General features: G+C 40.6%; 1 protein-coding gene across 31 annotated transcripts in view; it reads left to right on the plus strand.

Moving 5' to 3' along the window:
* celf4 (CUGBP, Elav-like family member 4) overlaps window positions 1-16,694 on the plus strand; it is an 80,663-nt gene that overhangs the window by 56,548 nt on the left and 7,421 nt on the right. For 9 of the 31 annotated variants that reach the window (XM_040159267.1, XM_040159287.1, XM_040159273.1 and 6 more), the window contains exons 3-7: window positions 8,448-8,496; window positions 14,097-14,225; window positions 15,156-15,235; window positions 15,633-15,785; window positions 16,180-16,312. In XM_040159267.1, coding sequence (XP_040015201.1) covers window positions 8,448-8,496; window positions 14,097-14,225; window positions 15,156-15,235; window positions 15,633-15,785; window positions 16,180-16,312 — 544 coding nt within the window. Of the gene's footprint in view, window positions 1-8,447; window positions 8,497-14,096; window positions 14,226-15,155; window positions 15,236-15,632; window positions 15,786-15,877; window positions 15,880-16,173; window positions 16,313-16,694 lie in introns of all 31 variants that reach the window. The other 22 variants (XM_040159269.1, XM_040159281.1, XM_040159292.1 and 19 more) reach the window with 5 other exon arrangements.

Genomic DNA, 16,694 nt, shown 5'->3' on the forward strand with positions numbered 1-16,694 from the left:
TGTGTGTGTGTGTGTGTGTGTGTACGCGCTCTGAAGCCCATTTGTTTCTCAAACGGGCAGCATCCTCTATTAGCAATGCCTCTTATTGTGATGGATCAAGCTGTGATAATCAATCTGTGTTCAGAGTCAGATGTAATATTTTATGTCAAAAGCAACAAAATAAAACATCCGTACATGCTTAAAATTCAATATTTGATATATGTTTTATGTACATATATCAGTTGGGATTGTGTATGCATCTGTGTGTGTGTCTCATTTGGACATGAGGTTTAAGTGTGTGAGGGTAACGAGCATGAACAAGTGCATGTCACAAGCAAGTGTCAAGCTATAACAGGTTTTGACAGGATAAAACCATTTGGAGGTCCAGATGATGTGCCTTTTAGATTCCGGTTACAGTGTGACAACAGAATTCTCAACCGTCGATTTCTATTAAAGCATTTGCAGGAAGCGTAAACCCTGTCTACTCTCATTCCACATCGATTCTTATCCAGGTAGAGCACTAAAAAGATGGAGGGAAACTAGGGGGGGGATTCTGTATTATGCTTTAACTCACTGTGGAAAAAATAGTTTTCACACTCACACTCATTTACTCTTTTCGACAACAAATCCGTACAGGAGAAGAGGAGGGAGAGAAACGAAGGAAAATAATAAGATGTGGAACAAGAATAGAAAGGAGAACAGAAAGAGCTCTACATATGCATTTTAACCTCCCATTCAAAACTGCTCGAAAGCCGTCCCACTACTGCGAGCGTTCAGGCTTCTTGCCAGTGAAAGAAGGAGAGAAAACAGGAGGAGATAAAGAAGAGGTGGGCTGGTGTGAAATGGATCAAACAATGGATGTGAGAAAAGCGTTGCTGTTCTCAACTAACTGCAGGCAAAAAGAAAAGGAGTGGAGGAGGACTGGGGGTGTGTGATAACTTGCAGCTTTTAAAATGTCTGTGCTTCATAACTAGTTTTTAAAAAACAGTTCCTCAGAAAGTTGGAGAAAATATTTTCAGTGCTACAGTGAGTTAGAGTGCAAAAAAAAGGGTTTTTAATCAGGAAGCAAAAGCAGGATGAATCTGCAAATGAAAGTTCAGAAAAAAATAGGAAGTGGGCCTTTAAACTGAGACTGTTTTTTTACCCCTACTGCTCCCAAGGTCAAGAATGATCTTCCTCGCTCAAGGATGTATCTGATTCTGATGTGTGTGTGTGTCCTGTGTGTATGCCTGTCTATCATTCTCTGTCTTCGTGATCTGTATATGCTTGAACGGTGTGTAAAAGCCATGTTGATGAAGGAATCAGTGATGATCAGAGGGTGGAACAGAGAGGCTTGCCTCCTTTTGTGATCTCTGTGTGTTTCCCTTTCACCTGCCTTTGTGGAGACGTAGTGATCTCAGTAGACACTACTGGGACAGCAGCACAACAGAGCGAGCAGCAGCATATAGAAACAGGCAGAGAAACACGTTATTTATTCACACAGTTGCTCTGAGTAGGATTTCAGGGTTATAGTAGGGAAAGCAATTCATATTGAATTGCTTCAGGACAATATTTTTAATGGGATGTGACGTAATTTAACGTGCAGTGTCCACTGTTCAAATTCATCAGCCACTATTATTAAGCATCTTTAAACGTCTGCCATCAAACCCTCTTCAGCAGTAAATGAGAGTGTAACAAGTCCTTAAAAACATTACCATGTTTGTTATTCTTCAGAACAAGTTTTGCAGTACTTCATCATCTTGCAACATTTTGAACATAAGGAAAAACTGATAAATGAGGGCCAATGTCTCATTTGCCACGTTGTTGTTCTACTAGCCACCTCGGTGCTGTGGTGTAACAGCCAAAGAAAGCACAGTCTGTGCCAATTCATAATTCATCTGGAGGTTTTTTTCTTAGTATTTATTTTGCTCCCGTCCACTCAGCCTGACTGCAGCGTGACACTGAATCCCACCATCCCATCGTCAGAAAATACTCTTCTTTTCCTCGATCTGACGTGAAACAGAATGCAACAAAATGAAAGAGATTTGAATGTTTTCCTTTATAGTACTCTTTACCCTCGAACACAGACATTGATCTCTCTGCGATATGTTTCACTTTAACATCAAAAGAGAGGTTTGGTTTTTGGCCATATGTCAGTGTAGACATTAGTGGAGATTAAACCTGATGGGAATCCAAGTGGGATTTAACCATTCATTAACTTTCAAGCCTTCATCAACACCTCTATAGACTAACCTGAAGGTTCTTGTCAAATTGTATTCTTGGTATTTTAGGGGCAATAGCGATTGTTGTTTGCTTGCACATAGTGCGAATGACACAGGTACTGTTTTCAAGTGCACTTGGCTACAGAATTTTGGCTGACAAATGTCCAATAAATGATCAAAAAGCAGTGATTGGCATGGAGAAGTCACTGTTAGGTTGGCAATAAATGAAATTAATTATACACCAGTCTTAGATAGGCTAAATTAGCGAAATAACCAAAACTTGATGTATACTTTAATGCAAAATTAACAAGAAGACACTAACAATTGAGAAAGTGCTGAAGATAATGTTTACCAAGTATAAAATGTTTTCCCTGAACAGGGCACAATGAAATTGAAAGTTTTTTAAAGGGAGTTTTGTTACTTTATACTTGTATAACAAAAAATCTTGTAGGGTTATGTTTACCGGTGTTGTGAATGTTTGGGTTGTAGTACAGATGCTTGGATAGCTTCTTTCAAAAATGTGGCCTAAGTTCAGGACTTAAAAACTGAGGACTGTCTCACTCTGCTCATTTTTAAAACACAAAAAGTCCAGATGGCATGCTTTAAGGTAGTTTAGCTGTTGAAGTAATCCAGTCTTGTTATAACCACACTAACTGTTAAGAAAAAAAAAGGTGTAGTTTGCAGCTGCACAAAGATTTGTTTGTTTTTTTCTGTTAGCTAAAATGCTAGCTAAAATGTTTCACTAGCATTTTCACATGCTACATCTCTAAGATGAAACTACTTTACTGTTTAATCTGGTTGTAACTTGAGCTTTCATAACTCAGTCATCACTGCACAGGATGCAGCATGTCAACAGAATGAGATAAAATATATTTTAAACCTAATTTTAAAAAAAAGCTGTTCTACTAGCTTAATTTTGTTGTCAGTAAGTAGTGAAATACTTTTTTGTCAAGCATGTAATAAGAACTGCAGAAACATGTCGTTAACTGCCCCTCATGTCCTATTCAGCACCACTGACAAGGACATGAGCTAGCATGTTATCAGCACTGGGCAACATGAGAAATTCCTAACCGTAATGTTACATAGGCTACAAAAACATCTGCTTCACTAGCTCCGTCTGCTGAGTTACTCTTTGGCTGGAAAACCGGTTGTTACCAAGGTTAGCCTGTGCACTTGCTAAGAGGATCACTGTGCATGAAGTTTGGCAATGCTATTTGCCTGACTGACCTGAATTTCACTCCCGGTGAACATATCTTGTGCCATTTGAAAAAAAAAACTTTTCACCTCACACAAGCTGATTCCAGTTCCATTAGTCATATTACTGCTCTGCAGTGGTACAGTAATAGTGGTGGAAGGGTGTGAGCTGCCCTTTCAATACAGATGTTGTAAAATACTTCTGTGACTCGAGAGGCTACAAAAGTCAATAAAATGAAAATTTTACATGTACTGTAGGCGCTTAGCTAGAAATGTGGGGCGGTATTCCATGTGATTTTAATGCTTCTGTGAATTAATGTAAAATCAATACTTTTAAAATAGGTTGTTCTCTTTATCACCACTAGTGAAATCTTTTATATACCTGCTTAATGTTTCTAGTTATTTCAGCTAATCTTGCTACTGAGGGTTTTTTTTTTCTCTCTCCATACAAAAAGCATCTAAGGGCTATAACCATATCTGTTCAGCTAATGTATCTATCAGCGTGTTTCCACCCAAAGATGAGTGTTGCGTGTTGCATGCTGAGATACTTTGGAAAGCAGATCCGGGTCAAGTGCCAGTGGTTCATTTGAGAATATGTATACGGGCATTTGGTTACACTTAGACCCAGCGGTGTTGCTCCTGCAGAGATTTTCAACATCTGGAACAGCTCCCTTTCAGACACTTGATATCAAATACAGTACACTTCAGAGTCAGTAAACGTCTGTGTGAACCGAGAGCACAAAAACGCCAAACAACTCACCATTCAAATGGGACAGACAAAGAATGAAAGCAATCGTAATGTAAAAGAAAAAGGGGCCTTCTGCTGCAGAATGTAAAATAGAGCAAGTTTTGACAATGGTAGAGGGAGAATATTATGAAGGCAGCCCTCCTTGCCTCCCTGGGAGAGTTTCATGGAGTGCTTTCTCACTGTGATAATGAAATGACCTGGCCTGCACTGCTCCACTCCCTCTCTCAAAAACACATCTGCTAGACGAGGGTGAAAATGAGAAAATCCTACCTCCTCTCCCGAGTTTCGTAAAGCATACTTTCAATATTCTTCTTCACAGACAATGATGGGAGTGTGAGTGACTGTGCACTCTGGTGTCCTTGTGAGTGTTGTGTATTACTGTCGCTGTGCATGCATGCATTAGTTTGTGTGTGGTTTTGGATGCTGGCCCCTACACTGTCTTGAGCAACGTGTAATAAACTGTATTTGAAGCACATTTGACATAACATCGTCATCGTAACACTGTTTTTGTAACTTTGTTTCTGTGGCTTGCACACAGTGAAATCGATACAGTAAGCAGCAAAACTCAGATCAAGGACTTCAATTTTGTCCCATTTCAAGGTAGAATCCAATAAAGCAAACTATAGTCCCACACTGTTTTGAGCTAATCTTGTGGGCATCGCTAGACATTCAGGCCATATTAGACTGATTCAGAAGAATGACTCACCAGTTTGGTACAGCACAGACTGCATGCAGACCATGAATTCCCTCAGCTTCTAGTTAGCAGGGAATCTATGGCAGCACTGAGGCAGAGCGCTGTCATTGAGTTACATAATCAACAGAGGAGTGCAGCAAGAATGTGTGTGTGTGTGTGTGTGTGTGTGTGTGTGTGTGTGTGTGTGTGTGTGTGTGTGTGTGTGTGTGTGTGTGTGTGTGTGTGTGTTTGTGTGTGTGTGTGTGTGTGTTTGCCCGTGCACTTGTGTAGCCGCAGTTCTTTTTGAGCTGTCGATCATGTGGTACACCAAGGCCACTCTAACACAAGGCTGCTGAGGTGGACTTTCAGCAACAATGGAGCTTAGCCTCTGTGTGTGGGTATATGTGTGTTTGTGTGTGTGTTTGTGTGTGTGAGAGAGACTCCATGTGTTCACTCGGCACTGGTTTTGAAGGCATGTGTGTGGATGAATAGGCAGTCGCATTTACAAGGCTGATGGGAGAAAGCATGCTATATACGAGGTATTAGATGTGCATGCAGGGAGATGAACCAATTTACTGCACATGTTGACTTGCAAGGATACATTTACATATCTATTGTGTGTGTTTGTGTGTGTGTGTGTGTGTGTGTGTGTGTGTGTGTGTGTGTGTGTGTGTGTGTGTGTGTGTGTGTGTGTGTGTGTGTGCATGTGTCTGTGTTACTTGTATCCCATTGTATGTTTCCATGCATGCTTGGATGCATAGGCCTATTTGTGATTTTGCATGTTTGTGTATGAGCCAAGCTTGTGTGTATAATCGTGCATGTCTGGTCAAGTAAGCTTCCCCAATGGTGCCTGTTTGTGTGTGCCCATGTGTTTTTTACATGTATGTACGTCTACATCTCAGTGTCTTTTTGTGTAAACGTAGATGGGATTTTATTTTCATACGTGCATTAGGCTAAAGAGAGCTTGTTGTATTGTCTGTATATTGCATTACTTCTGCTGCTCAATGCTGCCATCTGGCTTTGGCCAACTCCACCACAGACATCCTAGGGGAGCTATCCATGCTAGTCAGCATCTGGTTTCAACAACTGTTTTGGGATCGGTTGTCCAGTGGCCTGGTGGTAACCCACCCCATTATGAGCGGGATGATAAAACTGACCTTGAAGCAGTTTATGGGCCTGGAATAATGGAAACCACTGATAAGAGAGCCCATGAAACTGCACTCAGCTTACAGTTACAAAGCAAAATAATGCTTTAACCACTTAACATTATTTGGAACTGTATCTAAACATTAATGAGGGGACATTTTGTTGCTGCTCAACTGGCATTGACAAAATCAAGAATTGCATTTCTAATTTTAAAAAGGGCAGAAAAGAGGAATGGTATTGTAATTTTTTTTTTTTGCTGACAGGAGGAAAGTCTAGCTTTTTTGGGAGAGCAGGGGAAGGTCTTTCATGTTTTTCTCATCCCACCATTATATCTTATTTCATCCTTTTCTTGTAAGATTTCTTACATAAAAAATAGTTACATCAAAAAGATGATGTTTCATGTGTACCATGGATCACAGAGTGGTGCTATGTCATATGCAGAGCACAACTCCAGTACTGTTATATTATTTTGAGATTTTAGGGGGTGGGGGTGTTGCATTTTTTTATAAGTTTTAAAAAGTAAAATATACAGTTCATTACCCCTTCACACTCAAATAATTTTTGTACAGTCCCTAAAATCTCGGTTTCAGAGTGAAACCAAAACCAGGAAAATTTAGCATAACCTCAGAGGGTCAGTGCCATCATATACTGCGCAAGTTAAGACCACTGCATGCATATAAAACCAATGGAGGTGGAACACAATTAGGTCAGATGGAGGCCAGACCATTTGTATGGGTTACAGTAAAAGCGCTCATATGTATGCAGGCTTATAGGCCCCCAGGGAGCACTGGGTTGACCTTGTCCCATACTCTGATCTATGTCCTCATCTCCCCCATGTCATCTTTTCCTCATTCTTCTGCCGTGTCTTTCCTCCCCCCATTTCCTTTTTTATTACCAAATTTCTATCTCCCCAAACACCCCCCATTTTTTTTTTTTTTTTTACTATTTTCAGTTAGTTTCTCTTCTTTCTCACCCTGTTTGGTTTCACCCTTCTTATGATCACTCTCTTTCCTATCGAACCCTTTTTTTTGATTCACATCCTTCTTACTCTTTCACTTACTCTTTTTTTTTGTGCAAATTTTTAACTCCCTTTTTTCCATTCCCCATTTTCTTTATCCCCTCTGATCCTTTTTCCATATCAACAGCCGGTCTGATAAATAATGCATCACAGCACATTAAAAACATTAGTAGGGTTCTCTTGACTGTCCAAGAGAGAGAGGAGACGAGGGAGAGGAAGGAAGGGGTAACTCCATTTTAAATAAGTGTTATGGAGAATGATGTGATTTAATATTAGCAGCAGAAAAGCACCAGAAAAGGGTGAAGGTCTGATCATTAATTGTGTTTGTGTCGTGACATTGTGCCCTTGTGCTCAAAGGTTTTTTGCCTTTGGTGAATAATCTGAAAGCTCCAAGATTCATTAAGATGACGACTGTATCAGCAAACTCAGAAGAAAAGATTTAATGACATTTAGCAAAACACTGATGCTGCATCACACGGAACCTTGACCTTTCCCTCCTCCTTTCACCCTCAGCTTTCTCCTCTCTTATCCACCCCCCACACCCACCCCTTCCCATTAAAAACGACCCCCCCCCCCCATTCCTCCCAGCAGCATGGCGATTGGCATTATTAAAAATTGATTGGGTGCGAACATTTAGCAGGGTGGCGAGGTGGAGAGGGAAGGTTTGACAAGCTGGAGTGAAATGAAAGGAGGGCCTCAACAGACACACTGTGGAAAGGTTTCACTGGGAGGGACACAGTTTGTGTGAGTGTGTGTGTGTGTGTGTGTGTGTGTGCGCGTGCGTGTGTGTGTGTGTGTAAGGGTGTGGATGCACTTGTTTATACAACCTTGTGCGTTAGGCAAGGAAGGGCCTGTGCAAGAACAATTTGTGGTGAGGCTTAGGAGTTTGAAAACTCAAAAGATACTGTGTTTATACTATGTGTGGATTTTACTGTATATGTGTGTGCGTGTGTGCATGTGTGTGTGTGTGTGTGTGTGTGTGTGTGTGTGTGTGTGTGTGTGTGTGTGTGTGTGTGTGTGAGTGTATAGATCCACAACAATATATCTCATCCATATAGACCACATCATGAATGATGACAGTATCCAGAAGCAGCCACAGAGATGATACACAGTCACAGTAGCTCTGCTGACCCAGAGTTATTTCTCCACCATCCCTCTATCCATCGTTCCCTTCATCCCTCCTCCTATCCCACTTTCCAACTCTTCTCTCTCCTTTCATCTCAGATCAAATAATATTTCCAACCCATTTTCCCAACCAGCTATTCTCCCAATGGCTATAAGTGCTGCAGCTTTGGAGATTTTCAATACAATTTACCTGCAATTTGGCTGAGTGATTCTAAAAAAGTTATTTTAGTGGGGGAGCAGGGTAAAAGCATGTGCCATTACATAAGTACCTCCTGCTAACTGGTTTCTTTGTCTCTTGTTTTCTTCTTTTTCTTTTTTTTCTATTATTTGTCCTCTTTGCTTCTCTTTCTGTTTCTGTCACAGATGAACAGACCGATCCAGGTGAAGCCAGCGGACAGTGAGAGTCGAGGAGGTACTGTATGCCCTTCCTTCCTTCCTCTACTTCCCCCTTCTTCTCTACTTTCCTTCCTTTGTTCTAGTCCTACGAACATGCTGCCTGCACATATCAGCTTCACCATTATCTGTCCCATTAGATGATGCCCTGTACCTCAACACAGGCTGACAGTGTGGCCTGGCCAGACCCTCCCGTATCCAGAACACGTTATGTAAACGGCATTCTTCCTGGCCGGCATGGCCTCTAGCTGCTTTTTTGTCATCTTATATACCGATGCATCTACACAGAGACATACACACAGAAACACACGTCTCATCATGCTCGAATGGAAAACAGGTCGTTTCTGTTTGTCAAACACCTTTAATAACTGCAACAAAGCAATTCCTATCTGACTAATGTCGCAAGTTCGTATCAACAGAATGAATTCAAATGACAGATCTGTGTGAATGCAAGTGGATGTCTGGTGTGGTATTTTGTGTGCGTCGCGCTGTGTTGACAGCTAAGACAGCTTAAAGCTGATTTTCTATGTCTAGACATGTAGTGACCTGCTTCTGACATCAATCAATGGACTGTACAAGAGAAAATTGATGTAGTTTGACCGTTTTTGGCTGAAGTCTTTCAAACTTTGCAGTTGTTAATATAATTGGCACCGGAGCGATTCTTCAGCCACAGGAAAGAAGGAAAGATAGATGGTAAAAAAAGAAGAAATAGAGCATGCAAGGAGGTGAAGGTTGATAAGCAAGGAGAAGCAGAAGGCCTGAGAGAGAGGTGTTAACCTGTAAAGGAAAAAAAAACCTTTAAGGAAAGGAAGGGAGATTGTTCAGCATCCTCTTCTATTTAGTTTGGTGGTGCTTTGAGTATGATTGATGGAGCGGGAGGGAACAGAGACTAGCACCGAGCATGAGGAAGCAAAGTTAGGGCAATGCAGGACGTCCGTACCTCTGTCTGTTATTTGGGTCTATCTTTCTCTGCATGCATGTCCTCAGCCCACTTCTGTCCCTCTCCTCTGTTCTCCACAGTTCTATTTTTCCAAGATTATTTCTGTGTCTACTTCTTTGCCCTTCTCTATCCTTTAGGTTTTTTCTCAGGCAATAAGGCAAGGCCAGACATTGTATCGCCAGGGTGTTACATTTCTAATTGCAGGGGTGGAAGAAGAACTCGGATCTTTTACTTGAGTAAGAATACCAGTACAACACTGTAAAAGTGTAGTCCTACATTCAAAATGCTACTAGTAAAAGCACAGTATCATTAGTAAAATGTACTTAAAGTATAAAAAGTACAAGTTGTAGTTCTGCAGAAAAATGTCCCTCGTATCTAATTTATAATTTTATTATACTTTTTTAGTTTATTAATACTGACACATCAGTGTCAGTAGCATTTTACTGCTGTAGCTGGCGGAGTTGGGGCTACTTTTAAATATTTCATATATAGTGACGTAGTTTGGTCCAGTGGCTCCCAAACTAGGGGTTGTGCCCCCTTATGTGGGTAAGAGAGTGGTAATAAAGTTGATGATTTATAAGGGTAGGAAAGAAGAAAAAACAAAAGTTATATTTGCTTATTTGGACTTTTCTTTAATTTCTCTTTATTTTGTGAAATAACATGTAATTTGACATCTTTGGGCCTTGAACAGCTATTTAAATGGAGCCATGTGAGAGCTTTAATGGGAAAGTCATTATTGGGTGGCACAGCTAACATCTGAGAGACATCTGAAATGAGCAAGAGAGACTAGACACTGTTTTTTGTGAGGGATCCCAAAAAATTAAAAGATTGAAAGCAATTGGTTTAATGTTTAGAAAAACATTTGTTTTCATATGTTTTTTAATATAAAATCTTTATTTGAAAAGTAACTAATAACTATATCTGTCTAATATATGTATAGGAGTAAAATGTACAATATTTCCCTCTGAAATGCAGGGGACTAGAAGTATAAAGCAGCATAAAATGGAAATACTCAAGTAAAGTACAAGTACCAAGTGCAGTACTTGGGTAAATGGACTTAGTTACCTTCCACCACTCTCTAATTGATAATGTTAGGAGCAAGGAATACTGTTAAAAGTGCAATTGATAATGTTATGATGAAATTCAGTACTACTGTTTAAAGTTCAGGAAAAGGTATTTGATAATGAAATTAGAAACTAACACTTTTTATGATTCTTGGCAACACTACTGCCTACTAAATATTACAGTAGAGGGAAATCAGGGGGAGTCATTGTCATTTGCTGTCTGTGTGTGAGAGAGAGCTTTGCATTGTCGTTGAGACTCCGGTGTATATTGATTTGCTCCCTAGCTGAATATGATTGTGTGTGTGTGTGTGTGTGTGTGTGTGTGTGTGTGTGTGTGTGTGTGTGTGTGTGTGTGTGCGTGTGTGTGCGCGCGCGTGTGTGAGTGTGTGTGTTAACAGTCCTTTCATAAAGAAAGATGTAATGTTTATTGGTGTTTTCCTTGGGGACCTGTAGACGTTGGCCACCAATGAGGTGTGTACCATGAATGTGTGTGTGCCTGTGAGAAGTTGGGGGGGTAAACATTTTAAGATTTGTGTGTGCATATGTGTGTGTCCTCCACCCCTGATGTGCGCTCCACTCTTGTAAAACCCCCCCCCCGCACAAGGCCAGAGTGCAGATTAGTCTTGTTGACTTGGCAAGGACACCCTGTCAGGCACAGGCAGTGGGGAACGGACCCTAAGCACTCATGCACTCACACACACACACACACACACATTTACCCACACCTATACACACGTTAAATTACAGAGCGCATTCAAAGGCAATTGCACTGAGGCTCATTGATTTCCCAACATATACATCCATTTCCACAAAGCTCAGATTCTGTGTAACGTGAAAACAGACGGCCCTGCGCGCTGACACATCTGCTGCTATCGTGCACTAACACACTTTCACCGTCTGTCTCACAATTCCCCTCAAACACTCATTCAGTGACTCACTCACACTGTCATGCGCTGACACTAATGAACTAATGCTCGACCCTTCAGTCTGCCTATATTACATTTAAGCCCATACATATAGAATGTGTATCTGATTATATCGTCCCTGAATTCTTTTTGACCGCATAAAAGTTTGTCTGCAGAAAAATTGGAAAAAAAAAATTTGGTTGAGATCCTGTGCTGCTTTCAGAGAGAGACTTTCCACGAAATGTAGAAGAGAACAGCAGTTGCTAAGTGCAAAGGGGTGGTTGCTATGTGTTCATAAATGAGAAATAGTTAACAAATATATCAAACTGCTTCTGTGTGACTTAAAAATATGAACAATGAACATACAGTATGTTCATAATACAGGTTTTACCTAATGAGAGAAAGTGGGCATTTTATTTTGAAAGTGGTTTATCTGTGCTTTCCAGTGGCCATGTTGTTGTTAGTTGTCTGCTGGAATTCCTTCTGAATTATGCATATTACTTGTTGTTTCTGTTTTAATATATTTATTTTTACCTAATTTATTTGTTTCACAGTTAAACTTACCGTCTCATTAATGTGCAACAGGCACCGCCATCCTCTCTGTGATGCACATTTAATAATAATCACAACAGCAAATGTGTTGCTCCATTTAAACAAAGCCCTCTGGAAAGACAGTGGAACTTTACGTAGAGTTCAATTAAATTTGAATTATGTCTCAACCTGAGGACAGGCACGCTAACACATCTGTCTTGTCTAATACCTGTGGATAGAGGCCATTCCTTACCTCTAGGTAGTAGATTTCAATGACTGATGTGGTGAAAAAAATTGTCCGATTAGTGTGACAAGTCAGGCCCATGGATTGTCACACATGTTGTTGTTAGTTTCTAACATGTCGTGTCAATTCATGAAAGAGTTACCAGGATGTTACATAAAGGATACTATCTCTCTGCACATAATGTATTCACATCTATGTGAACATAAAATATGATAAAACAAAAATGCAAGAAAAGACTTTAGACCATGAGAGATTCCCTTGTAGTATACATCATTTATGAAATTCGACAGAAAGAGTATTATATTCCTCGGGTGGACGTGTGGATATACTGTATTATAGTTGTAATAGTATGACATGGTGAAATCCATCAGGAGGGTTTTTCACTTATGAAGATCATACTACCCAACCCCAGAACCGACCATTGCCCACAAAAAAGGGAAAAATGCAAAGGCTATTATTGTGTACAAAAACAGTGAAAATTGTGAAATTACAGGTGTGGTTGGCTGCCTTAAATAAATGAGCAGAAACATTAGCCTCGTTTCATGTTCTGGGTCCCGTGTACAGTTTTGTTTTTGGCACGGCATTATTACAGGCAGGCAGCTGAAATGGTGCGGAGCGGGATGATACAGATGAAGTCCTGGAATAATTGAATAACCACAACATTCGCTCACTGTAAAAGTAGAGTTTCTCATCTGAAATACAGAGCTACTCTACAACTAGAGGCCAAAACAGGTTGGTAGCTCAATTTGATTGTAAATGAAATTTTAGCTAGTGACAAATATTTTTTGTCACAAAGGGATTATGCAGATACATTTACTAGGCGGCTACTGAATATGATGTAAGTGAACACTGTGTCATTGCCATTAGGCTTTGCCATGCTGTATCATGAGCATCTGTGACAAGAACTCCTGCTGAGGGCATAGTGCCAGCTGCTCCCTAAGGACAGGGACGACACAAAAGATCGTTTTGGTTGCCTTAATCAAAAACTAATCCTCCCTTTCAAAATTGTAATGAAAACATAGAAAAACAGGTGGATACATTTTTTTAAATAAATTACGCACCTCATATGCAAAAACTGCTCAGTAACTAAGTCTTATTTTAAATAAAATACATACCAGCAAATATATCTTTACTACACAAGGAACACAAAAAAAATGTACTAAAATTGTACTGTACCACTGATGTTGTTGCATGAGTGAGCACTGCTACATTATTCCCATTAATATTTGATGCTTAAGTTCACAAATTTCAAATTCTACATGTTTGGGCTGTATATATTACAAATACCAGTATCCGTCAGTGATTTGTTATGAACATTTAATTGTTACTTTATCGTTTTTTTATTGTTGATTTCTGTTTTTCAGACCTATGACCTATGAGACCTATGACCATGAAACCTTTGGGGAGAATATGCCTTAAAGCTGCACTAATCTTTTTTCTTTTTTCTTTTTTGGATCAGGGTTCACTTGCACTTGCAAACCCACAGAGAATTATCACCCAACTCCGCAGTTCACCTGAGCTCTATAGAGTATTGTAGTGTCTTTCAGATGTTTGTTTTGGTTTTGTGGTCTGCAGCTTTACTGTTTTGGTGCAGTCTCATCAAACCCTTTTCCAGCCACTTTGGGCAGCTGTTTTCACTGAAAAAGTTTGGATATACCTATTGCACTCTACCTGCCCAGCAACAAACAGTAGATGGAGAAAGTTATCGCCTAGCTGGGGAAAATAGTGGGGCATTTAGCAGCTAGAGAGCCAGATTTTTTTTCAGGAAAACACTTACAGGTGACAAGAGTATCGCAAAACTTCTCCCCGATGGTTTTTGCATGTAACTGAGGCCGAGCAAAACTCTGTTGTTTCAGCGAACACAGCGTGCCTTTGCCTAGAATATCATAAGGCATCTCTGTTCCTCTGATCATGACCTATTCCTTTTCCCTTTAGAAGACAGAAAGCTCTTTGTGGGCATGCTCAACAAGCAACAGTCAGAAGATGATGTGCGGCGCCTTTTCGAGTCTTTCGGCAGCATCGAGGAATGCACTATCCTCAGAGGTCCCGATGGAAATAGCAAAGGTGAGTTTATAGCTGTTTATGACTTTGAGCCAGCAGACTTTTTTTTACAGGCTACTGCACAGAAATTATTTGGCCTTTCAAAGATGGTGACTTTGCAAAGTTCTCCTTAAACATTTCATGCTGAGTAATGTCAAAGCAGGCTATTTCACAATCATCAGAGGAGTGGTTGCATAAGAAAACTGTAGATTCTGTGAATTTCAACAGTAAATGCCATCAGAAAGCGTTACCCACAGGGATGAGAGATATAAACCACCAGCTCTTTACAGATGAACCCCATTAACCTTATGAATCAACCTACAAAGCTCTGATAAAGAGAAGAAAACCTAAGTCAACCTCCTTATTAACCATCCGGCTTCATGTCATGCTAGAAAAATGTCCTTTCAAAGTGTTGTCAGAGTGCTACACAAGTTCACTGCATGAAGTTCATCAGTGGGCTTAGCAGCCAATCAATGAGGCCCGATGATAACTAAGCCTGATGATTACAGTGGTCTTGATCATTCTGATTCCTCCGTGAAGCTCCATTAACAAGGCCTCATCAGCCAGCTTACTCGGCTAAGTGGGCTTTAGCTCAATAATTACTGGGAACTTGATCATTCAAATTCATCAACAGGGCTTGTCAATAGTAAGAGACACCGGAATGCTGTGGCATTTTAAGCCCCATCGGAGGATCCCAAATTTGTTAATGGTGTCAGAGAAGCATGTTTAGCCCGCTTATTGAATGTCGATCAACACTGATGCAACCCTGCTCAGCAAAGAGGGCTTTGTATACTAAATGTTGCTGTAATGCTGTAGGAAATTTATTCTGGGTGAAAGAAACAGAAAAAAATGTTACTTACTTTTTCCTTTTAGCAAACTTTTCTCTTTTGTTCTCACCGTCTCTTTTTTTACCCTTACTCATTTTCTCCTCTCCCTCTCTCTCTCTCTTCTTAGGCTGTGCATTTGTAAAATACTCCTCTCATGCTGAAGCTCAGGCAGCCATCAGTGCACTACACGGCAGCCAGACAATGCCTGTGAGTACACCATAACTGTGTGTGTGAACATGTAGATTTATGTGAGAGAGATGAGTCACATAGAGGTGAGTCACATAGCACTTAATTACCTTCTTAAAGTGAACTTAAATTATACTTTATTAATCCCAGCAAGGAAATTTGTCCTTTGCATTTGATCCATCTTAACTATTTCGGAGCAATGGCCACTAACTACAGCTCTAAGGCCATTGCTTTGGCAGGGTATTTAGAAGATTATTTGTGCATGTGTGTGCAAGTGCAGATACAAGCTTATGTACACTCTAACATGTACCGCCCGGTGTGTGTGTGTGTGTGTGTGTGTGTGTGTGTGTGTGTGTGTGTGTGTGTGTGTGTGTGTGTGTGTGTGTGTGTGTACATATGCATGTGTGTGGGTGCACAGGGTGCCTCATCCAGTCTGGTGGTAAAGTTCGCCGACACGGATAAGGAGCGCACCATCCGCCGCATGCAGCAGATGGCTGGTCAGATGGGCATCTTCAACCCTATGGCCCTGCAGTTTGGAGCCTACGGAGCCTACGCTCAGGCCAGTAGCCCCGCAAAGCATCTTTTTTTATCTACAGTTATTCATTTAATGAACCACAGAGATTAAATGGAATGCTCAAGCCTAGCTCACCTATGTATCTGGAGTAGCAAAAAAGATGAACTCCCTCCAATTTAGAATCCTGTATCTCCTTAGGATATGATGTAAAATGTCGTTATTAATATTTGTTTTAGAAAAAAATAACACAATTTTTAGGATTCCATACCTGGCTTCTGTCTAATATTCTCTGTTTCCTGCATCTGTGCTGTACCTCACATTCTCCTTAATCCCCCATTTCTTCCTTTTTTCCCCTTCTCTCTTAACTCAGCAACCTCTAAATCTCTGTCCTCTTTCCTTTCATTGTAACAACCCTCCTAACAATCCCCTCTCTCCCACTGTGCAGGTGCAGCAGCAGGCGGCATTGATGGCATCTGTAGGCCAGGGAGGCTACCTCAGTCCAATGGCAGCCTTTGCTGCTGCCCAGATGCAGCACATGGCAACCATCAATGGCCTCCCAGGAGCACCGCTGACCCCCACGTCAGGTAACACTGGTGAAAGGCAAAAGGTTAAAGGACCATACTTGTTTTTTTATGTATCTCTATGCATCAATGCCACTGCACGCATACAGCAGATTAGCCACTACTTTCTGAAGTGTAACATACATTTGTACAATGCATTTTCCTACCTCCAATGCAGCCATTAGTTTACATTCATTTTGGTGTCCTACAAAAATGTGATCTTTCTAAAGCTGACACTCTAAGTTGGCTGCCAGTGGCACTGCAGTCACCTGCCACTTTATCACAACAGACCCACAATAAGAGAGCATGGATGTATAAAGGTAGCAATTTTAAAGAATTATGACATTCAACCTACTAACCTACTTAGTTAAATACTAAGGGATGCCACTTTTTAAAGAAAAAAAAA

Source organism: Xiphias gladius, chromosome 21 (assembly GCF_016859285.1).
Source record: "Xiphias gladius isolate SHS-SW01 ecotype Sanya breed wild chromosome 21, ASM1685928v1, whole genome shotgun sequence".
NCBI classification, from domain to species: domain Eukaryota; kingdom Metazoa; phylum Chordata; class Actinopteri; order Istiophoriformes; family Xiphiidae; genus Xiphias; species Xiphias gladius.